The 25817-nt window shown below is 42.6% G+C and overlaps 1 protein-coding gene across 2 annotated transcripts in view; it reads left to right on the forward strand.

Moving 5' to 3' along the window:
* Positions 1 to 25817, forward strand: part of EPSTI1 (epithelial stromal interaction 1) — a 116907-nt gene that overhangs the window by 58145 nt on the left and 32945 nt on the right. The window contains exons 7-9 of one of the 2 annotated variants that reach the window (XM_059684709.1): positions 14402 to 14495; positions 21981 to 22013; positions 24561 to 24644. In XM_059684709.1, coding sequence (XP_059540692.1) covers positions 14402 to 14495; positions 21981 to 22013; positions 24561 to 24644 — 211 coding nt within the window. The remainder of the gene's footprint in view (positions 1 to 14401; positions 14496 to 21980; positions 22014 to 24560; positions 24645 to 25817) is intronic. The other variant, XM_059684710.1, reaches the window with a different exon arrangement.

Here is a 25817-nt window from a genome sequence, read left to right on the forward strand (position 1 = left end):
ATGCAAATTAACTGCCAGACAAGATGGCGGCCGGCAGCCAGGCAGCTTGAAACTAACATGAGGCTTGCTTGCTTCAGTGACAGAGGACTCCAACGTTCCCCGCCTGCCTTGCCGGCCTCTGAGCCTGCAGTTTCAAACATTGTAACAAATATAGAAGCTAAACAAAACCCCAGAAACCTGCTTTCAGCGAGCCAGGATCTCAGAGCTGGAGTTATACATTGTTTCGATTATAGAACCCAAACAAACCAGATACCTGCTTTCAGCAGCGGAGGCCTAAGAGCTGGATCCTCAGAGCTAAAGCTGGCCCAGAATAAAAAAGAAAAAAAAAGAAAAAAAGGAGCAGTTGGGAGCTTCCATCACCCGCCAGCCTGAAAACAGCCCTCAGCCCCTCACCCAGACTGGCCAGGCACCCCAGTGGGGACACCCACCCTGATCCAGGACACCCTTCAGGGCAAACCAACAGGCCCCCACCCGTGCACCAGGCCTCTATCCTATATAGTAAAAGGGTAATATGCCTCCCAGCACCGGGATCAGCGGAGCCTCGAGGCCTCCCGGCACCGGGATCAGCATGACAGGGGGCAGTGCCCAAACCCCCTGATCGCCCTGCGGCTCTGTGTGTGACAGTGGGTGGGGCCACAACCTCCCTATCAGCCCTGCTCTGTTCGTGACAGGGGAAGGCGCCCCAACCCCCTGATCAGCCCTGCTCTGTGCCTGATAGGGGGGAGCTCCTCAGCCCCCTGATCGCCCTGCGGCTCTGTGTGTGACAGGCTGCGGCACCCCAACCCCCCCACACCCACACGGGCCCTGCTCTGTGTGTGACGGGGTAGAGCCATAACCTCCCCATCGGCCCTGCCCTGAGTGTGACAGGGTGCAGCACCCCAACCCCCTGATCTGCCCTGCTCTGTGTGTGACAGGGGGCGGTGCCCCAACTCCCCTATTGGCCCTACTCTGTGAGTGACAGGGGGGAGCTCCCCAACCCCCTGATCGGCCCTGCTCTGTGTGTGACAGGGGGAGCTCCCCAACCCCCTTATGGGCCCTGCTCTGTGAGTGACAGGGGGTGGTGCCACAACCTCCCCATCGACCCTGCCTTGAGTGTGACAGGGGGTGGTGCCCCAACCCCCCAATCAACCCTACCCTGAGCGTGACTGAGGGTGGCATTGCAACCTCCCGATCTGCCCTGCTCTGTGCATGACAGGGGCGGTGCCCCAACTCCTCAATCGGCCCTGCTCTGAGCCCGACCAGGGGCTGCACCTAGGGATTGGGCCTGCCCTGTGCCACCTGGGAGCAGGCCTAAGCCAGCAGGTCGTTATCTCCCGAGGGGTCCCAGACTGCGGAGGGCACAGGCCGGGCTGAGGAAACCTCCTTCCCCTGAGTGCACAAATTTTTGTGCACCGGGCCTCTAGTAGTAAATAAAATAAAATAAGATAGACAGAAAAAGACAAATATCATAGTATTTTGCTTATATGTATCATCTAAAAACAAAATAAATGAATGAAAGAGAAACAAACTCATAGATACAGAGAACAAACTGATGGTTTCCAGATAGAAGGGAGGTTGAGGGAATGGGTAAAATAGGTGAAAGGGATTAATAAGTACAAATTGCCAGTTATAAAAATAGTAATGGGCCGAAACCGGTTTGGCTCAGTGGATGGAGCGTCGGCCTGTGGACTGAAAGGTCCCAGGTTCAATTCCGGTCAAGGGCATGTACCTGGGTTGCGGGCACACCCCCAGTAGGAGATGTGCAGGAGGTGGCTGATCGATCTTTCTCTCCCATCGATGTTTCTGACTCTCTATCTCTCTCCCTTCCTCTCTGTAAAAAAAAATCAATAAAATATATTAAAAAAATAGTTATGGGAATATAGTCAATATAGTACAACACAGGGAATATAGTCAATATATTGTAAATCCTATGTATTATGCCAGATGGGTGCTATACTTATTGTGGTGACCATGTCATAAGGTGTATGTATACTTGGCTAATCGCTATATTGTATACCTGAAACTAATATGATATTGTATATTAGCTATAGTTGAAAAAAGTTGTTTTAGTATTTAAAAAAGAAAAGAAGAAGTTGTGAATTTAAGAGGCCCACCAAGTGCAGAGGAGTTCCACAAATTAGAGTTTAGATAGATATGAAAGAACAACTGAGAGGTAGGGTAAATGAAGAGTGTGGTGTCATGGAAATCAAGACAGATGTGTTTCCAAAATGAGAGATGAGTCAATTCTCCATGGCCACTGAAAGGTCATAGGAGAAGAGGACCAGTGAATATAGCTGTAAGGATGTCATTTGTGATCCTGACAGGAATAACTTGGGCATGATGGTGGGGATGGAACCTTATTAGAACAGATTCAGAAGTAGAAGGAGATATGGAAATAGAGATGGCATTTATCAACTAACTATTGTTTTAAGTAATCTGAGAAGGTGGGCAATGAAATGAGGCAGCAGCTGGATGGGGTTGTGGGATCAAGGGAATTTCCTTTTCTTTTTTCTTTTTTTTTACTTTTTCAATTGAATTTATTGGGGTGACATTGGTTAATAAAATTATATATGTTCAGGTACAATTCTATAATACACTATCTGTATATTATATTATGTGTTCAACACCCAAAATCAAGAAGGCAGAGTTTTCTTACACCGGGTGTGCATGGTACTGATAGAAATAAATCAGTAGAGGAGGGAGAGGCTGGACAGAATGGAAATGGCAGAAGTAATAAAGACCTTGAAAAGATATGTGTGGATATGTTCCTGTGCATATGCAATCAGTGGATTAGCTAACAGTTAAAAAGAGATCACTTCCCTCACTTTCAGGGAGGAAGTACTCTTTTATACTTGTGTTTTTAAAAGAAAATGGATGCAGAAACAGGGAGACTTGAAGACTTGGTTTGGGGAAGATAAAAGACCGTGCTTTCGTTGTTCTCACTGACGTATGAGGGGATTGTCAGATGAGAGTACATTGTCAGGTGGAACAGATACGATATTGAGTAGAATTCATAAGTGAAATAGAATATAATTATTGGGTGAAGCTGGAGTTCATGAATTTCATGTGAAAACAATTTGCCACAGTACTTCTCCACCCCGCTTCATACCTATCATGCCAAACTCCTGCTACGTTATTTTCCCCAAGTTTGATTCACTTGCTTTGGGGCAAACCCAGAGGAGGCAGGCCGGAAGCCGGTCCATCCTTGCTGCTTGACACAGTCGCTGCAGGAAAGAAACATCTGCACAGCATATGTTTCAAGGGACCTGGCGTATATAGCATATTGTTCTTAATATGTTTGCTCCCCTTAGCGCTGTGTGTTTTAACCAAGGTCACCTCTCTGAGAAAGGTTGTTTCCCCAGGTAGGGATTTTTCCCTGAAGTCAGGGAGGGGATAAAACTCCTTAACTAAGTGCCAGGCGGGTAGTTAATCACTTTAACTACAAACAATCATGCTTAAGCTAAATAATCTTTACTCCCTGGAATGGAGATAAGAAACGCCCTAACCTTTGCAATAGAAATTGACAGGATTAAAATCAACTGGTATAAATAAGGATGTAACAAGACAATAAAAAGCAGAACTTTGCTGGAGATCCAGACCAGAACTTGGCTGGCGATCCTGGCTAGAGATCCTGGCTAGGCTGCTGATCAACTGAACGCTGTCTCCATGTCATTCCTTCTTCACCGACTCCGTCCACGCCTTTGGGGACCCCTGGACCCGCTGGGGTTGGACCTCAGCAGAGGCAGACAATTGACTTTATCTGGTTTGTTTTTTTTTCCAGGCAAATATGATAGAGAGAGAGAAAAGAGGGAGAGAATTGAAGGCATTTGTAAAGGAAAGATTGTGAGAATGGACTACACTATCTAAATTGTACAATGGGTAAAGAAAGGTGGGAAAGAGGAGGAAACAATGGTTTGGAAAATTGTTGTGGTGAGGTGTTTGTATAAAGAACATGAATGCTAGGAAGTTCTGTCCAAGAGAAGGATTTTTCACTGTATATTTTGCAGGGAGGACATTTGTTAAAGACAGAGAAGTCTATGGTGTGACCTCTAGGAGTGTGGCTCAGGCAAAGTGAAGAGCTATTAAAGATGAGGCTATCAGGACATAGCCTAGGGCTGACAGGCAGGAGGAGGTGGAGCATGTCCCTGTTGATGACTGTAAAGACAGAGGGGAAGTAGGAACAGTAGTTGACCAGATGGTTGGGAGATGACAACAGCAAAGAGGATGGTGCATACTGATGTCTGGAATGATATAGGCACATACATTTTTTGCAGGTGATGGGGGAACAAGTAATGGTGTAGAAGCAGCATGGGGAGCAAATAGGATGTCTGCTTCACCTGTAGGCACTGAGGAATATGTGTAGCGTGAGAAGAAAATAGCTCCTTTTAGGGAACTATTTTAAGGAGATTTTTCTCTTTTACTTTTGGAATAATTTTCTGCTTAGAGAAAAGTTGCTAAATAGTACAGTGTTTTCCAGTAAACTTTTCACCTAGCTTCCCCTAATGTTATTATCTTATGTAACCATAGTACAATTATAAAAACCAGGAAATTATCATTGGTAAAACATTGCAAACTACAGGCTTTATTAGAATTTCACCAATTTCTCCCCAGAGCTCTTTTCCTATTTCAGGATCCAATTCAGGAGCACATAATATATGTAGTGGCCATGACTCAGTCTCCTCCAATTTATGACATTTTTTCCTCATCTTCTAATCTTTTGTGACCTTGACACTCTGGTTAGTTACTTTGTAGAATGTACCTCAAATTCGGGTTTGTCTAATGTGTTCTCATGATTAGATTGAGGTTTAAAATTTCAGAACACTAAGAAGTGATTCTGTGTCCTCAGTATCATATCAGAGGGTACGTGATGTTAATATCCTTATTACTGGTGATGTTAACTTTGTTTGGTTAAGGCACTCTCTATTGTAACATTTTTGTTTTTCCCTTTGTAATTGATACTTTGTAATTGGGGAAGATACTTTAAGACTATTATTATTATTCTAATATCCTGTTATCCTCAAACTTTTCTCTATGGATTTTAGCATCCATAAGATCTTGCCTGCAACAATTTTTATCTTAGAGTTTGCCTAATAGTGATTTTGTATTTTAGGAAGACTTTCTGAAATGAGATTGGGATATAGAATTGTTGGCTCTTTTCATATCAAGAGTTTGCTGTCCCTGTGGAAGAATTTGGGAGGGTAGATGAGGGTGTGGACTACAGAATGGCAAATGTATGAGGTGGTACACAATAGAAAGACAGTGATGATGGGTGAGGTGGGACACTTGGAGGTGATTGAGATAAGCAGAAATGTGTGGGACAGGATGGGATTAATACTCAGAGGAGGCAGGCTGTGGTTCTGAATTGTACTTTCATATAGTTAATTTTTGGTGAGAATATAAATTTGTATAGAACAGCTTGGCACTCACCATCATGCATAGCTTAAACATATGCATATATTTATAAGTACATCTACTAGAAGACAATTCTATTTATAGGTATATATCCTAGAAAATTACTCATACATGTTCACAAAGATGTATATACCAGAATATATTTTTGGAAACAATATAACTATCCATTAGTAGGAGTGTTTTAAATATATTGTTTTTATCCATATTATAGAATGCTATACAGCTGCCAAATCAATAAGGTAGCTTATAGTACAGCCGTGGGCAAACTACGGCCCGCAGGCCGGATCCGGCATGTTTGAAATGAATAAAACTAAAAAAAAAAAAAAGACCGTACCCTTTTATGTAATGATGTTTACTTTGAATTTATATTAGTTCACACAAACACTCCATCCATGCTTTGGTTCTGGCCCTCCGGTCCAGTTTAAGAACCCATTGTGGCTCTCGAGTCAAAAAGTTTGCCCACCCCTGTTATAGAGTAACTAGAGGCCCGGTGCACAAAAATTTGTGCACCCGGGGGGGGGGGTCCCCTCAGCTTGGCCTGTGCCCTCTCGCAGTCTGGGACACCTCGGGAGATAACGATCTGCTGTCTTAGGCCCGCTCCCGGGTGGCAGAGGGCAGGCCCAATCCCTAGGTGCAGCCCCTGGTTGGGCTCAGAGCAGGGCTGATTGGGAAGTTGGGGTGCCGCCCCCTGTCGTGCACAGAGCAGGGCGGATCGGGAGGTTGCAATGCCACCCTCAGTCACGCTCAGGGTAGGGCTGATTGGGGGGTTGGGGCACTGCCCCCTGTCACACTCAAGGCAGGGTCGATGGGGAGGTTGCGGTGCCACCCCCTATCACGCACAGAGCAGGGCCCATCAGGGGGTTGGGGAGCTCCCCCCTGTCACACACAGAGCAGGGCCCATCAGGGGGTTGAGGAGCTCCCCCCCTGTCACTCACAGAGTAAGGCCAATAGGGGAGTTGGGGCACCGACCCCTGTCACACTCAGGGCAGGGCCGATGGGGAGGTTATGGCTTTACCCCGTCTCTGTGTGTGACCGGGGGGCGGTTGGGGCACTGCCCTCTATCACCCACAGAGCAGGGCTGATCAGGGGGTTGGGGCGCCGCCACTGTCAAACTCAGGGCAGGGCCAATGGGGAGGTTATGGCTCTACCCCGTCACACACAGAGCAGGGCCTATGCAGGGGGGTGGTGGGGGGGGTTGGGGTGCCGCACCCTGTCACACACAGAGCCGCAGGGCGATCAGGGGGTTTGGGCACTGCCCCCTGTCACGCTGATCCCGGTGCCGGGAGGAATGTTACCCTTTTACTATATAGGATAGAGGCCTATATACGGGTGGGGGCCAGCTGGTTTGCCCTGAAGGGTGTCCTGGATCAGGGTGGGGGTCCCCACTGGGGTGCCTGGCCAGCCTGGATGAGGGGATGATGGCTGTTTGCAGCTGGTCACACACCCTTCAGGGTGGGGGTCCCCACTGGGGTGCCTGGCCAGTCTGGGTGAGGGGCTGAGGGCTGTTTTCAGGCTGGCAGGTGACTGAAGCTCCCAACCACTCCTTTTTTTCTTTTTTTTTTTTTATTCTGGACCAGCTTTAGCTCTGAGGCTTGGCTCCAGCTCTTAGGCCTCAGCTGCTGAAAGCAGGTATCTGGTTTGTTTGGGTTCTGTAATCGAAACACTGTTTCAACTCCAGCTCTGATATCCCGGCTGGCTGAAAGCAGGTTTCTGGGGTTTTGTTTAGCTTCTATATTTGTAACAGTGTTTCAAACTGCAAGCTCAGAGGCCGGCAGCGACAGGTGGGAAACATTGGAGTCCTCCGTCACTGAAGCAAGCAAGCCTCATGTTCGCTTCAAGCTGCCTGGCTGCCGGCGGCCATCTTGGCTGGCAGTTAATTTGCATATCGCCCTGATTAGCCAATGGGAAGGGTAGCGGAGGTATGGCTAATTACCATGTTTCTCTTTTATTAGATAGGATGTGGGAAAATCTCAAGGATTTTGTTAAATAAAAAAGCAGTTTTGCAGAACCAAAAAATTATGGTATGCCAGTTATGAAAAAAATTCTATTAGGGTAGAAAAGGCTGTGGCTTAAAAAGAAACACATTGAATTTTAAGTAACTTAAGTAGCAAGAGGTTTATGTCTTTCTTGTGGGATGGTCCAAGAACAGTGTTTGAGCCAGCAGCTGGCTTTCTCTCCTCCCCAGGCAATAAGCAACTTAAAGTGCAAGTAACTTCCAAGCTCATTTTAGGAGCTGCCATCAGACAGAAGGTGGGAACAGCTTTAAGAATCATGGGTAAGTTACTGATGTGTGTCACTTCAGGGTTGGCTTATACTTCTGCTTACATTTCATTAGCTAGAATTTAGATAGGAGGCCACATATAATTGCAAGGGAGGCTGGGAAATGTAGTTCAGTTATATGTCCAGGAAGTTGAAAAATACATTTTGGAGAACAGTCTCTGCTTTACCTTATTTACTTCTGCCCCCATTCCAAAAGTGAAACACCATTCATCATTCTTAATAGATTCTTGACAATTAATGGAAGACAGTCTGGAGGAATACATACCTGACAAGTCATGGTATTCACCTCTGGGGAAAGGAGGAAGGTTGAGAGGGATGTTAGTAGAACTTTCACTTTTTATTCTTTACACTTTCCTATTCCTATTTTCTGACTCCATAATTATATTTAGGAATTACTTTTGTGATTAAAAATTAAAGCATTAAAGTCCAATTAAACAAGGGGGAAAGAATTATTTAAAGTACTATGATTAAGTATACAACTTAGCTCTCCCAATGTTACTACCTCACATTTATGTCATGTTTCATACCTCTCATTCTTGTGATCTTTTAAATGGAACTCATGTATCTATTCATTTTCTCTCACCTTGCTAACTAAGGTCTTTTGTTCACATCCAGTATATGAAACTGACATAGGCAAAGTAGTACCTATTTAGATTATTCTATAACATGTATTTTAAAATATAAAGCAGAGACTGAGGGAATTATTTTTTACCTGCATGAATGCATGTGCAAGTGTAAGAAGGGTTATTGTTCACCTAAACCTCATGGTGGCAAAGTTCATGTTTGTGAAGCTATGCAAAATACAGGAAGAATGTACTGTTTGATAATACTTACACGGAAGATTCCTAAGACATGCTGAGGTTTTGTTTTGAAATGTATTGTATGATAAGAATTATTCATAAATCAGAACAATGTGGACCTGAGGTACTTATGCATATTAAATATCCATATGTACTACCATAATAGTTCTCAGGATCGCCAGGAGTGCTTTTAAAAAACATTCCCAGATCTCACTGCAGACATTGAATTAGAAAGACCAAGTCTGGAGTCCAGTGACATCTCAGAAGCGCCACGGATGATTCTCATGCTGCCAGCCCCCCAAAAGTCTTCCTCCTGGTGTTTTGGACATTATTGTTCTTTGGAACCCAGAATGGCATATGCTGAGCCTTACGCTAGTAAACACCACAGTTATTATTAGTGAGGTTAAATATCTTTTCACATGGTTATTGCTCATGAGAAGCAATTAAGTATAGTGACCAAAAGCATGGACTCTGGAGCCAGTCTGCCCAGATCTGATCCTGGCTGTGACATTTAATTTATTATGTGTATTGTATGATTTTGAGCATTATATTAGTACCTTCACAAGGTTGTCATGAAGTTAATGTGTATAATGTGATTATAACAGGCTTGACACATAATAAGCACCATACACATCCTAAGCTATTATTGTTGTTGTTTTTATTACTGCTAGTAATTGGGCTTCTTCCTCTGTGAATTCGGTTTCTACCTTTTGCCCACTTTTCTATTGGTCATCTTTTTCTAATTAATTTATTAGATCTTTATATATTGTTCACATTAATAATTTTATTATTTTTATTTGTTTATAAATATTTTGGGAGTTTTTGCATTTCATAGTGTCCCACCATTTCTTTTCATGATTAACACAAATATTTTCATGCAGTTATAAACTATAAATGAAATAATATTCTTTAGTGATTGAAATAAATATGAAATATGCTATTAGCTGATATACATAAACCAGTATAGCAACTATCTCTTCAATACTAGAAACCAACCTTGCTTGTCTTTTCCTTTTTTTAAAATGAATATAAAGAATATGTAATTAAGAAATGCACAAGCCTGGACATGCAGAAATAAAATCACCTGCTCACAGACAGGTGGCCTTTGGGGCCACATTTGACCTACAGAGTTTTTGTGTGTGTTGTTTGTTTGTTTTTGTTTTTTGCTTGGCACAGTGTTAGCCCACAGTGTTTCAAAAATTTTTGTTTTAATTGCCAACCTATTTCACATTAAAAGTTGTTAGCATTTTTATTCTACCTACAAAAACTAGGATCTGGCAATGCCGGCTGTGTCCCCCTGGGGCAGTGACAGCCTGGAGCTGAGTAGCAGATGACCCCTTTCTAGGGAAAATCATGCTCTAGTTTGTTAAAATCCTCTCTTCTCTCTCTGGTCGCTCCAACACTGACCTGAGTGGCAGCTGCTATTTATCATTGAGTCCGAGCTCCTGTGCCTCACTCCTGGCCCACTTCACTCCCTTACATCCCCTGGCCACACCCTGCAGACTTCTGAGGCACTTGAGATGAAAGAAGGTAAAAATGCCCCATCTACTCCTAACAAGACAGAAGTACCAGGGTTTGTAACTGGCTTTTTTTTTCCCCCAGAGAGGGAGCTTTTCTAATTACGACTGTTTAGCTTTAACATTTTTATTAGAAATTTTTTATGTGCCCAGTTGTGGTGCAAAGTTGCCAGATAAACAGAGCAGCTAGAGAAAGGTGCTTAGCCCTGAGGTGTGGAGTGTGGCAGGTGCCTGACTCATAACCTCCTAAAGGTCTAAGTTAATTTTTTATTCCTTCTTGAACACTAAAACCCTAATGTTCTTTTCTAACCACAAAAAAATAGCCTTATAGGAATTGTCTTTTGCAATTCTGTTCTAGTCAAATGATCCACAGACACACAATCCACACTCTGTGGCCTTTTCTATATTTTTTGTCCTTTCAAAAAGGTCAAAATTTTTTTCATTGATGAATCTCCATTAACAGATTTTACATCTTATGGAATACTAGAGGCCCGGTGCATGGACGAGGGGATAACAACACATATGTAATACCTTAATCAATAAAGAAAAGAAAAGAAAATTTTTTAAAAATCACATTTTCTTCTTGGAAAAAACACCACCACCACACCAAAACATAATCACAAAACTTCTCACACTTAGAAAAAGTCAACAATTCCTTAATATCATTAAATGTTTAAATGTCTAAAAGTCATCCTATCTAATAATAGACAAACATGGTAATTAACTGTTCCTCCAACACGCTTCCCATTGGCTAATCAGGGTGATATGCAAATTAACTGACAATCAAGATGGTGGTTAACCGCCAATAAAGATGTCGGCTAATTTGCATACTACAGGCAGGGCGGGACAGCGCCATCCCGCCTGCCCCCCTGCCATTCGGGCCAGCTATCTGCAACTGGGGTGGCAGGCAGCCCATATGGGACCTGACCCAGGGCTGGCCAGCGGGACCACAGCGATCCGCCACCGGGCACGCCCCCAAATGGACCTGTCACAGGGATGCGTGGCTGGCAGGTCCTAATGCACCGATCCGCCACTGGCCATGCCCACAACCGGCCTTCCTGTGGGGATCCCGGCTTGCCAGGAGCTAATGCACCAATTGCCACTGGCCACGCCCACAAACGGCCTTCCCATGGGGATCCCGGGTTGGCAGGTGCTAATGCACCGATCAGACACCAGCTGCGCCCACAAACGGCCTTCCCGTGGGGATCCTTGGCTGACAGGTGCTAATGCACCGATCAGACACCGGCTGCGCCCACAAACGGCCTTCCCGTGGGGATCCTTGGCTGACAGGTGCTAATGCACCCATCGTCACTGGCCACGCCCACAAACGGCCTTCCTGTGGGGATCCCGGGTTGGCAGGTGCTAATGCACCAATCCGCCAATGGCCACGCCCACAAACGGCCCTCCACAGGGATTCATGGCTGGCAGGTGGTAATGCACCCATCTGCCACCGGCTACGCCCACAAACAGCCCTCCCGCGGGGGTCCCAGGTTGGCGGGTGCTAATGCACCGATCTGCCAACATGCACACCCGGGCCGCCTTTGCCCTGCGCATACTATGCAGCTGGGAGAGTGGAGTGGGACCACTGGGAGCAGGGCGGGAACTGCCCAGGGTTTGCGTCAGGCAGCCCAGAGTGAAGTGCGAACTATCCCAACAGGTAGCTGCTTGCTCATTCACTTACTCGCTCATTCATTCACTCATTCACTCACTCAGCAAACCCTCTCAGGTCCCTGACACCAGGCCAGGCACTGAAGGTGAAGTAGGATAAGACAGAGCTATGACCTCAAGATGTTAGTAATTCAGCAGGGCGAAGCAGGCACATGAACGAGGCAGTTGTATGCACAGATGCACTGTACTGGTTCAGTGAGGGCTGTAACTAACACCTACTTTGTTCTCTTGATAAAATGGGGCCTCGGGAGCCAGGCCACCCCAAGCCTGTAGGCCTGTGCCTAGGCCAGGAGTGGCCGGGGTCCCGGAACATGACAGAGGGTGCAGGTCGGGCTGAGGGGTCTGGCCCCACCTCTCACCCTCACCCCCGAGTGCACAAATTTTTGTGCACTGGGCTACTAGTATATATATATATATATATATATATATATATATATATATATATATATATATATATATGACTTTAAAGTTTGTGCTGGGGTTGTCTCTTTCACAGGCAACCAGTAGGGGGAAAATGTATGGAGGTGCATGCCTGGGAAGTTTACAGTTATTTGGTCCTGGAAGTGGTGGTGTGCATCACTTCCTTTCACTTTCCATTGGTCAACACTCAACCACCTGACACTGTACTAATAGTAGAACAATACCAGTTAGTTTGGTAACTTGGAACTTGTCTTGTTTGCATAGTTACTTACTTGGGAGTAATCCACACTCTCCAGAGATTTCTCACATTTCTGTGACAGTCCTGTGGCCCTGTCATTGTGATTTAATCTTGTGGCACAAGTGGGGAGGTGACATTGGCACAAGGGCCAACCTGGTGGTTAGATACCCAGCAAGCTTCGTGCTGGAATTGGCAGATAAAATGTAACCATCAGAACACAGTGCAGGGCTGCCAGTCAACTTGATCTGATGTTTCTTCCTTGCTTGTCATGGTGTTTCTTTTTCACTGCTTTCTCCTGTGGTTTGCACTCAGCTAACGATATTCAGAAATCTCATCCAAACTTGTAGCAACTCTCTTCTCTTTATACTTTTGACTGATGATTTCATAAAGCTCCAGACACTGGGGCAGCTCCCAGACTCTGAGACTTCATTAGTCTCCTTGTCTACTCTTGGCAAGATAAGCAATCCTAGACAAATAGGAAGGCTGCTTGTCTCAACTGCCGAAGCCTTATGTTTGTTAGGGTTATGTACATTATTGAACTTTGAGCTCTTTCTTTCCCAGCTCAAGCTTCTGAACTTGTTCAAATGACATGCTCTACTCAAATAATTATTTGAAATGATGTTGGCATCTCTGTTTAATTTCTAATTCCTTGTTTTGATTTTCAGCCCACTAGATATCATTCATTTTTGCCAGGCCATTTGTGTTTTCTCTGATGTCCATGCCCTAAGTGCTTGGTGAATTGGATCTTAGCATTAGACCTAAAATATTCGGGGAAAGCAGAGGGATACCAGAAGGAAGGAAGCAGATAGGGAGCAGGCAGGAAAGATCTGATGCACTATACATCAGGCCTTGATGAGATATTTTGTTGCGAATATGGAATAAAGGGGTAACAAATCCCATAGATAATATGGGGAAGGGACAAAGGAATGTAAATAAATCAATGGTAGGTAGAATGGTAGGTAGGATCAATGGCCAGTTATGGAAGTAAGGGCCAGGAAACAATTTCAGTATTCTATGAGTGATGTACATGAGAGGCAAAATCAGGGTGATGGTTTGAATTTTCTCCCCATTACCATTGATCCCCTCTATGTCCTCTTCCACTTCCACGCATTCACACTCAAACCCTCCCGCCCCAATCACCACACTGTTATTCATATCCATGAGTTTTCTCTGCCTTTTTTTCTTTTTTGCTATATCCCTTTCCCCACCTCCAGCCCCTGAGCTGTCTGCCCGCTCTCAATGTATGAGTATGTCTCTATTTTGCTTGGTAGTTTCGTTTATTCATTAGCTTCCACATGTAAGTGAAATCATGTGGTATTTGTTTTCTCTGACCAGCTTATTTCGCTGAGCATAATGTTCTCCAGATCTATCCATGCTGTCAAAGAACCTCTCACTTACTCTGAGGACATGTCTAGGCCAATCTTTCATGTCAGAAATGCAGACCAGAACCACAGCACTTCTTACAAATCAACTGCAAGTGTGTGTGTGTGTGTGTGTGTGTGTGTGTGTGTGTGTGTGTGTGTAAACAGAGGATCTATTTCCACTTTCAGAATCCCAAAGAGGTCCATGATCGATAAATGGCTAAGAGTTACTGGATTAGAGGGTCTGTGCATCCTGAAAGTAGTTAAAACCATGCTGGAAATGAGATGACCAGGGAAAAGAAGGTGAAGGGCTCATGTAAAACCAGTGTGAAATGAGATATTATGAGGGATTAATGTTTCATTTCATAGTGAAGTCTGAGTGTCAAGCTTTAAATGTGCAGATAGGAAATTAGGGCCCCGTACTTTAGAATCTGAGAGAGCATTTATTTCCATGTCAAAGTACCGGAAGTAGAAAAATAAAATCATAGGTTCAGAATCTATTCCTATAGGTTCAGTTTTAGGACTTATACTTTTCAAACTAATGTTCTTCAATAATGCAGTTTTGTAATAGCATTTTGTTTTGATTTTCTACTGCACTCAAACTGTTCTACCTATGACACTTTTAGGTATCACCTAATACAAGCCTAGGCTAGTTTCCAAAGGCACAATAAATAATGATGTTTCTATTTTTATGAAGACACTAACACTGACTTGTGTTTCTGCTAGCAAAACTGCTGAGTTCTTGAGCAGACTGGAGACAGAGTTGCCAAACAGAAGTACCTATCCAACTGCTTGCCATAACCTACAATCTTCAGCTTGGGTAAGTGGAATGCCATGCAGGATGCTGTCTGGCATTGCAAAAGAGGCATTTAGTGAATGAAGATTAAGAGCATAGATTGACCTGTGAAACATAGAATATTGGAACTAAAGGCAGATGGCCTAATCTGAAACGTCAATTGTTGCAAGAAAACAGTGCACTTATTACCTATACTATGGGCACCTGGACTAAGTATACATCAGCCTTATAAAAGCCTTTGATCTCACCCAGTCATCCAATCATCTACCCATCTCTCAAAGTTTTTTGTTTTGTTTATATACAGTCTACTGAGTGTCTACAATTTATGCCTAGAAGGACCTTAGTCAGGTGAAGAGAAAATCATTGAATGCAAAGTAGTGAGTGTAGAGCATATAACAATTAGAAAGCTGAAGTTTTAAGATAAGTCAATAAAGTGAAGAGTCATTCCAGGTGTCAAGTGAAATTAATCCAAACAGAAGCAAGAATTAAGGTATAATATCAAGAAAAGGCATGGTTGTGTTAGGGAAGAGGAGTTTTGTGTAGCTGCAGTCTACGAGAGTACAAGTCTAGAAGAGCTGCAGTCTAGCAGGCTGGGGAGGTAGGCAGGGCCCATGAGCAGAGTTTCTCCACAGTGGCATTCTGGGTGCGATGGTTCATTGTGTGAGCTGTCTTGGACACTACAGGATGTTCAGCATTCCTGACCCCTAGGCACAAAATACTACTACCATCCCCTAGACATTGAGACATCCAGAAATGCCCCACACAGGAAGCTGGTGGTACTCCTGGTGGAACACCACTGCAGAAATATTCATGTCACATTGGAGAACTTGGATCTCATTCCATGAGGACTAAAGCTTTAAACAAGGAGGGTTCAAGGTCAGATATGTACTTTAGCTGAATCATACTGGTAACCATGTGAAGGATGGATCTAAAGAAATAGGAAGGCAGAGAGGCCTCTGAGAGTCTTCTGTATTAGTCTAGATGAGGAATGATGAAGACTTGAAGTAGAGTGGTGGGTGAGAGGATGGAGATGAGAGTGAAGTCAGAGAACTGCTTAGCAGGTGAAATTGGCAGGGCTTGGATATTGACTGGCTAATTGTGGACAACAAAGTAAGTGTAATTAAGGATGAGTCTGGGAAAGGGTTATAGTTCAAAGAAAAGATGGGTTTAAGTTTTAAAAGGTCATTGTTTCCAGAATTTGGGCAGGTAAATAATGCATTGTTAGAGAAACCTGATCTTCATCTTCTCACCCACCCCCTTTCTGGTTAGTGACCACATTTTAAAAATGCCAGGAACACATTATGACACTCCTTGGGAAAAGGCCATTTTACTCTTTCCCATTAACCTTTGTTTGATTGTTATTTTTTTTCTGTTGCTAATGTGATGTTTCAAAGTGCAAATTTGCTAGTGTGGGCTCCTCAAGTCATATCAAATCTGTCATCCTCTCCCCTCATTGCAGGGCTCTGGGGGAGAGGGCTGAGAGGCTGTGGGTAGTAGAGTTAAATCCTGTGGAGGGGCAGTCGTTGGCATCTGTCCAGACACCCTGTGGCAGTGAGGCAGGGGAGGGAAAACAGGAGTGTGGAGCCTTACCAAGTGGGTATTTAGCTGTGAGGCGGTCTTGGTTTCAGAGCTTCCTGACCCCTATGGTTTGAAACACCTGGCGGAGCACTGTGTGTGCTTGTTCTGTTGATTTTGGCTCAATTCTTCAATTTAACAAGAGCATCCTGAATTTTAAAACTGTTGTCCAAAGTATCAGTAATGTTTTGTCATCCAGAGCCTCATGTTTTGTGTATTGATGAGTGCATTAGTCACACGGTCCTGAGAAAATTGTCTTTCTTATGCTATTTACAAGTGGATCTGTCACGGGCAGGTAGGAATTTAATACATTACTATAGAATTATGTCAGGGAAAAAGACTGCAAGAAAATTCCTTTAGATGTTATACAAGAGAATTTCAGACAAAAGGTTGCACAGTAAATTGTTTCCAGGCTCTGGTTTGATGTCCCCTGCTTCCTCCTCTTCTAAAGAGAATAATAATTGTTAAAACTCTCATCCTGTTGTTCCACTGTCCAGTGGCCTCTATATCTTTAAAGATAAAGTCAAAATACCGTAACTTAATCAAAAAGCCCTACCTGCTTTCTGCTCTCTTCCCTTCCTACCCGGCTCTCTCTGCAGTCCTAAAATCTAGGTCTTTGTCACTCCTGGTATGGTCCATGGACCATGAGCATCACCTGGAGCTTATAGAAATCTAGACAAATCTCAAGCCCCACTGCAGACCTAAATCAGAACCTGCATTTTTAACACGGTCTGTGGGTGGCTTGTGTGCACATTAATGCTTGCGGAGCACTTTCTCAATCACTTATGTCTTTATGGCCATATATTTTCACTACTTTAAACACTGAATGAAGCTTGGTTACTTTAATTTTTATCCATGTGTCACGTTCTTTAAAAAGTCAACACTTAAGGGTATATGTCCCCTGTTAGGCCTTCAATCCTACTTTCACTCCAACACTTTAAACTCTGTATTAATTTCCAATTGCTTATAAAATAAGTCAAGAAATTTAATGTGAGGCATGGTGACTATAGTGAATACTCTGTCATATATTTGGAAGTTGCTAAAGAATAGATCTTAAAAGTTCACATCACAAGAAGATGTTTTATAACAATGTATGGTGACAGATGGATGTGAATTAGACTTACTGTGGAGATTATTTCCCAATATATACAAATATTGAATTATTATGTTGTAGACCTGAAACTAATATGATGTGATATGTCAATTATAACTCAATAAAAAATTTTCCATTGTTGCAGTAACAAATTACTGTATGTTAGTGGCTAAAAAACAACACACATTTATTGTGACAGTCCTGGAATCAGAAGTCAGAAATGAGTATGAATCATTGTCAGCAGGGCAGGTTCCTCCGGCGACTTTAGCCAGGAATCTGGTCCGTGCTCTTCCAGCTTCTCTTGGTCACCACCATCCTTTGGCTCCTCAGCATGTGGCTACATCACTCTGATCTCTGCTTCCATTCCCACGTCACCTGCTCTGCACTATTTTACTTTGCTTTCCTCTTAAAGGGCCCTTGTGATTATATTAGGCCCACCTGGATCATCCAGGCTCATCGCCTCATCTCAAGACCCATAATTTCTGCAAATTCCCTTTTGCCATAGAAGGTAATATTCACAGCTTCCAGAGATTAGGACATGGACATTATTCATCCCACCATATTCCCCTAGCTGTTTCTTTTGTTATTTGACTCTATATATCTGTTAATATGTATATTGCTATCTCATGACCAATCAATTTTCATTCTTAATAATAATTTATTTCCCCTATTCTCATAATATAACTATTCAGTATTTCATGTGTTCCCTTATTAGGACGATGTAAATATATTCTCGCTGCCAAGCCAGTTACATTTTCTCTTTTTAAAAATTTCGCTTTATCTTTGCATTTTCTTAGTTTCCTTTGAACATTTGAATGCCTTCAGTTCTTGTTCTGAAACTTTCCTTTCACAGAATTCTCAGCCTTGTCTGCACATTGGAGTCACCTGGGGGGCTTTAAAATTCACTGATGTGTTGGTCATACCCTCAGAGATTGTTGCTCCGTGGCCCTGACTTCAGGGCTTTTAAAGTTCCCCAGGTGATTCTAATGTGCAGTCAATGATAAGAATCACTGCTTTAAAGTCACCTGGGGCAGCAGTCGCCAACCTGTGATCCATGGACCACTGGTGGTCCGTGAGATCCGAAAGGTGGGCAACCGCTGATCTGAGGAGTTACTGCTATTGCTTTCCTAGGTCGGGTCCCCCGGTTTCTGGGTCTCATCTACATTCTTGCTTTATTTTGTTTGTTTTGGTAGATATTATTTAGTATCTTCTTAAGAGAAGATGCATGTTCAGGTCCTTGCATGTCTGAAATTATCTTTATTCACCCCTCATTCTTAGCTTGCAATTTTCTGGTAAGAATTCCAGATTGGAAATAGTTTTCCTTCAGAATTTTGAAGGCATTGCTCTTCTAACCTTGAGTATTAGTTCCTGGGAACTCCAAGGCCATCCCAATATCAGTCCTCACAAGCAGGTTTTCCCCTACTTTTCTTGGAAACACTTTAATATCTTATTTTTTTTCCTGGTATTCTGCAATTTCATAGAGATTTGTCTTAGCGCGGGATCATTTTTATTCCTTTTAAAGAATAAAGGAAACTCATTTCTAGTTCTAAACGATTTTCTTGTGTTATTTCTTTGATTTATTTATCTTCATTTTCTCTTAATGGAATTTTTATTATTCAAAACCTAGGCCTCCTAGATTTATCTTCTAACATTTTGTAAAAAATATCTTTCTCCTCTAATTTATCTTTGACTAATTCCCTCCTCCTCTTCTTGGCATATTGAGTTAGAAAAAACCCCAGTTCTTTCTCTTCCTTGTGTCTCATTTGCTCTTACACCACCACACTCTCAATGCTTCTGACCCCAGACGTGTAGGTTTTTTCTCTCACAGTAAGCAATGCTGGGACACCAGCTAGGTGCCCTACAATTAAACGCAACTGTGACACTACCTACCTGGATATAGTGTTAATTCCCACAGGTTAAGGGCTCAGTCCTACAAGCCTGCCTCCACTTCAGGTGCCAGTTGCAACTAGTAGGGCTCCAGGTTCCTCACAACTTTGGTCCAGCATGGCTACAAATTGGAGGTTCCTTGAGCTTGCTTAATTTGCTACTGCAGCTTGCAGAACTCCAGTTAACACATTTTCCTGTTAATTAAGGATATAATAAAAATAAACAGCCCGATGAAGAGATACATAGGAAAGGTCTGGGAGGGTCCTGAACACAGGAGCTTCGGTTCCCATGGAGTTGGGGTGTGGCTACCCTCCTGGTATATGGATATGTTCGCCTACCTAGAAGTTCCCGAATCCCCTTGCTTTTGAGATTTTTAGAGAGGCTTCCCCACATAGGTGCCGGGGTCCAACCCCAGCAGGTCCAGGGGTCCCCAAAGGTGTGGACGGAGTCGGCGAAGAAGGAATGACACGGAGACAGTGTTCAGTTGATCAGCAGCCTAGCCAGGATCTCCAGCCAGGATCTCCAGCCAAGTTCTGGTCTCGATCTCCAGAGAGGTTCTGCTTAGGATCTCCAGCCAGGTTCTGTCCAGGTTCTAGTCAGGTTCAGTCACCAGGTTCTAGTCAGGTTCTCTTGCCAATTTCTGTAGTCAGGTTCAGTCCAGGATCTTTTGCCATGTTCTCTCCAGCGAAGTCCCTCCATCTCCTGGTTCCCTGTAGGTTCTGTCTCTCTTGGTCCTGTCTTCTGAGTTCTGACTTCTAAGTTCTGTGTTCTAAGTTCTGTCTGTTGTTGTCTTGTTTCATCTGTATTTATACCAGTTGATTCTAATCCTGTCAATCTCTATTCCAAAGGTTAGGGCGTTTCTCATCTCCATTCCAGGGAGTAAAGATTATGTAGCTTAAGCATGATTGTTCGTAGTTAAAGTGATTAATTACCCACCTGGCACTTACTTAAAGGGTTTTATTCCCTCCCTAACTTCAGGGGAAAATCCCTACCTGGGGAAACAACCTTTCTCAGAGAGGAGACCTTGGTTAAAACACAGCGCCAAGAAGGTGAGCAAACATATTAAGAACCGTATGCCATATATGCCAGGTCCCTTGAAACAGCAAGGATGGACCGGCTCCTGGCACATAGGCATTCCCAATTTAGTAGATCCATATCCAGCTCCTCTGCCTTCTCTTAAGGACAGGGGGAGGTGGGACTGAAGATTCCAAGCTTCTAATTATGGCTTGGTTTCTCTGGTGACCAGCCTCCACCCGGAGCCCTCCCAGAGTTGCCTCATTAGAACAAAAGATGCTCCTACTGCTCTTATCACTTAGAAAACTATAATGATTTTAGGAGCTCTGTTTAAGAAATTTGGAGCAGATATAAGAAAATACATGTGAGATAAGAAAAAAATATATTATCTTCTAAATATTTTACTGGTTTGTCTTTTGTGGAGGGAGAGGAGATATTTTTAATCGCCAAGAGCTTCTTTTTCTGCATTACTATTTAAAAATAATATTTTCTTGTTTCATGGATAAAATATCCACTTTCTGCCTCTCAGAGGAAAGTGCAGAGAGCATGAGCGGCTCACTGCTCAGTATGCTGGATTTCACAGAATCATTTCATTCTCAACGAGGTATCTGACCACTGCTGCCTCGGTTCCAGGCCTGCCTTGCTTAGTTCATGCAGAGAATACACTTTTGATTTCCTGTCAGGATTGCGAGAATGAGTACATGAATTTTCAGGTGGGAGCAGGCATAGGCATCTTCCCAGCATCCTTCAACCTTCCCTAATAACTGGTCCAGATACTGGCTCCTCACATCGATCTATGGAGAAGACTGGCTCCTTATGGGTGTCCTCTATCCCCGGCCAGCAAGTCTTCAGCCATGCTCTCGTCCGCTCTTAGTCACTTACCATTTCTCCATCTACTCTGTCTTTATAGATTGTTGTCTGGGACTACAGCTGTCTCTCAGTTTTCAAAGACAGAGTTTGTTTGCTTTATTTCCTCTTCTATTTAGGGTAATTTTTGAGAGAAGAAAGGAGCATAAACATTTTTATTCCACCATCTTGAAACAGGAATTTAATGCTTGTCATGGGGTGAATTGTGTCCTCCTCACCCCCCAATTTAAATTTAAAACCTCAAGCACCTCAGAATGTGACATAATTTGGATATTGGGCCTTTACAGTGGTAATCTAGTGAAAGTGAGGTCATGAGGGTGGGTTCTAATTCAATAGTAGAGGTGGCCTTCTAAAGGGGGAAATTTGGCCGTGGAGACGGGCACAGAGGGAAGATGATGTAAAGGACACAGGGAGAAGACACATCTCCAAGCCAAAGGGAGAGGCCTAGATCCTTACCTCATGCAACCAACCTTGCAGATACCTTGGTTTTGGACTTCCGGCCTCTAAAACTGGGAGACACCAAATTTTTATTGTTTAAGCCACCCAGACTATGATACTTTGTCATGGCAGCCCTAGAAAACCAATACAATGTTATTTTCCATTTGTTCAAATTCCCTTCCCCCCACTCAGTCTTATTCTAATTCACTCTTTAAGACACAACTTAGTGTCATCTACTTTGAGAAGGTGTCCTTGATCCAGTTTAATTAAATGTCCTTCTTTATAGCTTCCTCTTTCACAATACCTATCATGATGTACTATAATGATTGATCTTGTCTGACTTCCACCCTAGGCTTTAAACACTTGAGGTCTGGGATTATGTCTTAACCATAGTGCTTGCACATACGAGGATTAAATATTGTTTACTGAATACCTATATTATAAGCATAGCTTTGGGAGAGGATGAGTCAAACTGTGTATTGTAGTTGAGTAACAAAAATTTAAGTTTTAATATTACGTTAAATTCATATTTAATGTTAGAAAAAATATCTGAATACAATGATATAGAAATTTCTGGGATTTAAAGCTAAGAAAAAATAGTGATCAAAACTGATTCCTCCCTTGTTTTTGAACAGAAACTTCCTGTCCTGCCTAGGGATCACAGCTGGGTAAGCACGCATGAGGATTACAAGTAACTTTGAAGTCTTCATAGTTAAGGTGCCAGGTGACTTCCCAGTTTTAAATGACACTTTATGTGTCTAACCATTTTTTTTTTCTGAATCCAAAACCAGGAGCCATATTCTGGTAAATGAACAAGTGGTTAAGTGTGTTTTTTTGTTTATTTTAAATATATTTTTATTGATTTTTGAAGGGAATGGAATGAGGAGGGATAGAGAAATAGAAACATCAACGAGAGAGGAACATCATGCATTGGCTGCCTCCTGAGTGCACCCCTACTGGGGATTGAGCACACAACCTGGGGAATGTGCCCTGGCCGGAAATCAAACCGGCGACCTCTTATCAATGCTCAACCACTGGGCCACACCAGCTGGGCATCAAGTGGTTAAGTTTCAAAGGAAGGTATACAAACAGAATTTAGATTTCCCACTCAAATCATAATATCTGTTTTAACTAAACATTTTACTCCTTCTTTTAATCTCTTGAGTAGATGTACTCCCTTATCCCCTCCCCTCAGCCCTGTTAGGTTTTCTGTGGAATATTTGTGATGAGGACTAGCTTTCTCTAAAAAGAAGAACCACTCCCACCTTCTGCTTATCACAGTCCCCTGGTGTTTAGGAGACATACAAGAGAAAGTCATAGGATGTTTGCCCATCTGATGTAGCAGGTTTGCATATACAAGGGCTTTCTGAACACATCCAGAGTGCCACTATTCTAATTAGTAGTGTTTTAGATGATACAATCCCGCTCTGGCAAGTATGTCTTCTTATTTGATGCAATATGGGTTCTATAGTGACAGATATGGGGGAATGAATTAAGAAGTGCTTGAGAAAAATTATAGTAAGGGGGAAGGGGGGCCCAGCCTACATAAGCTTTATGGATTGTTAGTCCAAAGAACAAGTCCTGAAATATGCAGCCTGCTGCCATGATGCTGCTGGTGCTTTTATGAGAAAAATGAAATTTCCTGCACATTAGCTTACCAGGCTGGCCTCTCTGCCTTACAGAGGCTGGGCTACAAATCAATGTGTGAGAGAGAAAGTATATGACCAATGAACAGACAGAACACTTGATATCTCATAAATTCCAGAGTATACGGTCTCGATGCCAGTGTGTGGAAGGAAGCCTGACGTGGTGGGTCCGTGGGCCTACAGACACCCTGCTGTGGGTGCTGGCTCTCCTAAGGCTCGCCAGGGGGTGCTAATTCAGCCAGATTTACGACTTCTGTGCTCCTTAACAGGCCTTGTGTTTCTGCTCAGAAATAGAAATATGCTTCAGGTACAGACTGGGGATGCAAAGACTTAGAAAGAAATACATCTCTGGAATCCTGTGGTAGCAGTTGCCAGTTGACAGGCTTTTTAACAGGATCCATTAATGAGCAGTAGACATGCCAGTGCTTCTAAACTCAGCGTCACTATGGCTTGTCTCTGATATTAACTAATCAGCTGGTTGGAATATTCTTGAAAAATATTTAACTTTCTTCTATTTCAAAGCCTTCTCATTAGAAAAAATATACACTTTGTTGACTATCTCTGAGGGGATGTATGTATATATGTATGTGTGAATTTGTTTTGCGTGGGGTAATTTTGAGAAATAGAAGTTTAGTTTGAGCTGAGGAAAGTCATAGGGAATAGGCTAGGGAGGATAATTGGAAGCCATCTGATCGTAACATGAATGTCAGACCAAAGAGGTTAGACAGCCGTGAGTTATATGTCTCTGAAAGGGGTGATATTTACTTTTGGCAATGACTAAGAATTCGACAAGAAGGCTGTGCCCCAGCCTCTGTTGCTCAAAAAGAAAAATGGTCCCTTATCTTTGCATCTAGTTACATTTCATGGTGGACAATTTCTCTCTTTTTTTCATTCCCTTAGTAGTAGCAGTTTTCAGGAAAAGTGGCCCAACACAGTTCTTGGTTAGCAGTTCTAAAGAAGCAATACAGATTTTTTTTTTAATTTTTATTTCTGCAACAACTTTTTCTCCCTTAACTTTCTAACAGGAAGGTGTAGCATTATTCACTTTCACAAAAGTGTTCTCAATGATTTATTAGCTGAGTTTCACAACTGTTCATTGAGAAAGCGAATTTGCCATTTTGAAACTTTAAATAAATTATTTTCTTTTACATTCTTTTTCTATCTCCCTTTCACCCTTGCAACTTTCTTTTTTTAATTTTTATTAAATTTATTGGGGTGACATTGGTTAAAAAGGTTATGTAGGTTTCAAGTGTAGATTTCTATCTGACATCATCTATATATTGCATTGTGTGCCCACCACCTAAAGTCAAATTTGAGGGGATATTTTTAAAACCCAAATTAAACAAGTATTTAGATCATATAAAATGTGCTTATACTAGCATTCTTTTTTATATATCCCAAGGGACATCTTCAGACACACACATAAATAATTCAATAGTTAAGTCTATATGAAGAGTTTGCTGAATGCTTAGTACAAAAGTTGAGTTATTAAAACCAGGTCCATGGTAGGCAGACTAGTATATTGTGGCGATGCTTTTTCTTCTGAATTTTCCCCCAATATCTTTACAGGCCAGAAGACAGGCTTATAAGGATTCTCTAAAGGAAGAAGAAAATCGAAAACTACAGAGGATGAAGGAAGAACAACACCAGAAGGTATTCCCAAGACCCTACTGGTCATTGCTAATTATTATTGACTTCTGACAATAGATCATTTCAAAGGGTTTCTGAACAGAAATATTTATATACATGAAAATCTTGAAAAATAACACAATCATTAATACTGAAAGGTGGATGTGGGGATGTTTTAAGAGTATGGTGGTGTGGTGGTGTGGTGGCTAATGCTAGTAAAATCTATCAGGATACTTTATCTCACAGGGCTACAGTGTGTCTGCTATAATTGATACCAGCAGTTCATGGAGATGATGGAACACTTGTGAAATTCTCACTTACAGAACATAACCAATGACACTGATATTTAAAAAAAATGATTTTAGAAATAGAGGAAAGAAGGGAGAGAAAACAACAACATCAATGTGAGAGAAAAACATTGATCTGCATGCGCCCTATCTGGGGATCAAACTCACAACCTGGATATGTGGCCTGACTGGGAATTGAACCTGGAACCTTTTGCTGTATGGGATGACACTCTAACCTACTGAACCACACTAGCCAGGGCAATATTGACAGTTTTTAAACTGAAGATATACATACGGTATTACAAATAGTGTCCAGATAATTTTATAATGCACAGCAGAGTAGGTATACACATTCATGAAAATGGCTTGAATATTCACTTAAAATGCACATATAATAAAACACAGAGATACTCTACACATGTATACAAATATGTGAGGCAGTCCAAAATTTTTGAGCCATAGGAATAAAGTGCAATGAATGCAGAACATCCTAAGAAGAGTGGTGGAAAGGGCAATCCTCATTAGAATATGAAATCTCTGGCATGGTCACTGGAAACATCCAGTGTTCGGACTTGATGGTCAACCCTGCCTTTGATACATAGGCTTTGAAGGCCAGCAGCTCCTCAGCATGGGCTCAGAAGGACCAGGAACACCAGTGGTGAGCTCCAAGGTGCCACTGCATTCCAGATCCTTTAAAAAAGCAAAATAAATTATTCAGCTAGTTGGAGACCATTATCTTCCCCATAATTCTTATTTTCCAACTTTTATTCTTACCGTATTGGTGATTGGTATATCCTATCACTTCTTCCAGGATATCTCTCAAATCCATTTCTTCAATTATACAATGAACTTGGATTCCTATTTTGATTTCCTTAATTTGGTTTAATTTGTTTCCATCCTTGTATCTTTA

Source organism: Myotis daubentonii, chromosome 2 (genome assembly GCF_963259705.1).
Source record: "Myotis daubentonii chromosome 2, mMyoDau2.1, whole genome shotgun sequence".
Classification (NCBI taxonomy): Eukaryota; Metazoa; Chordata; class Mammalia; order Chiroptera; family Vespertilionidae; genus Myotis; species Myotis daubentonii.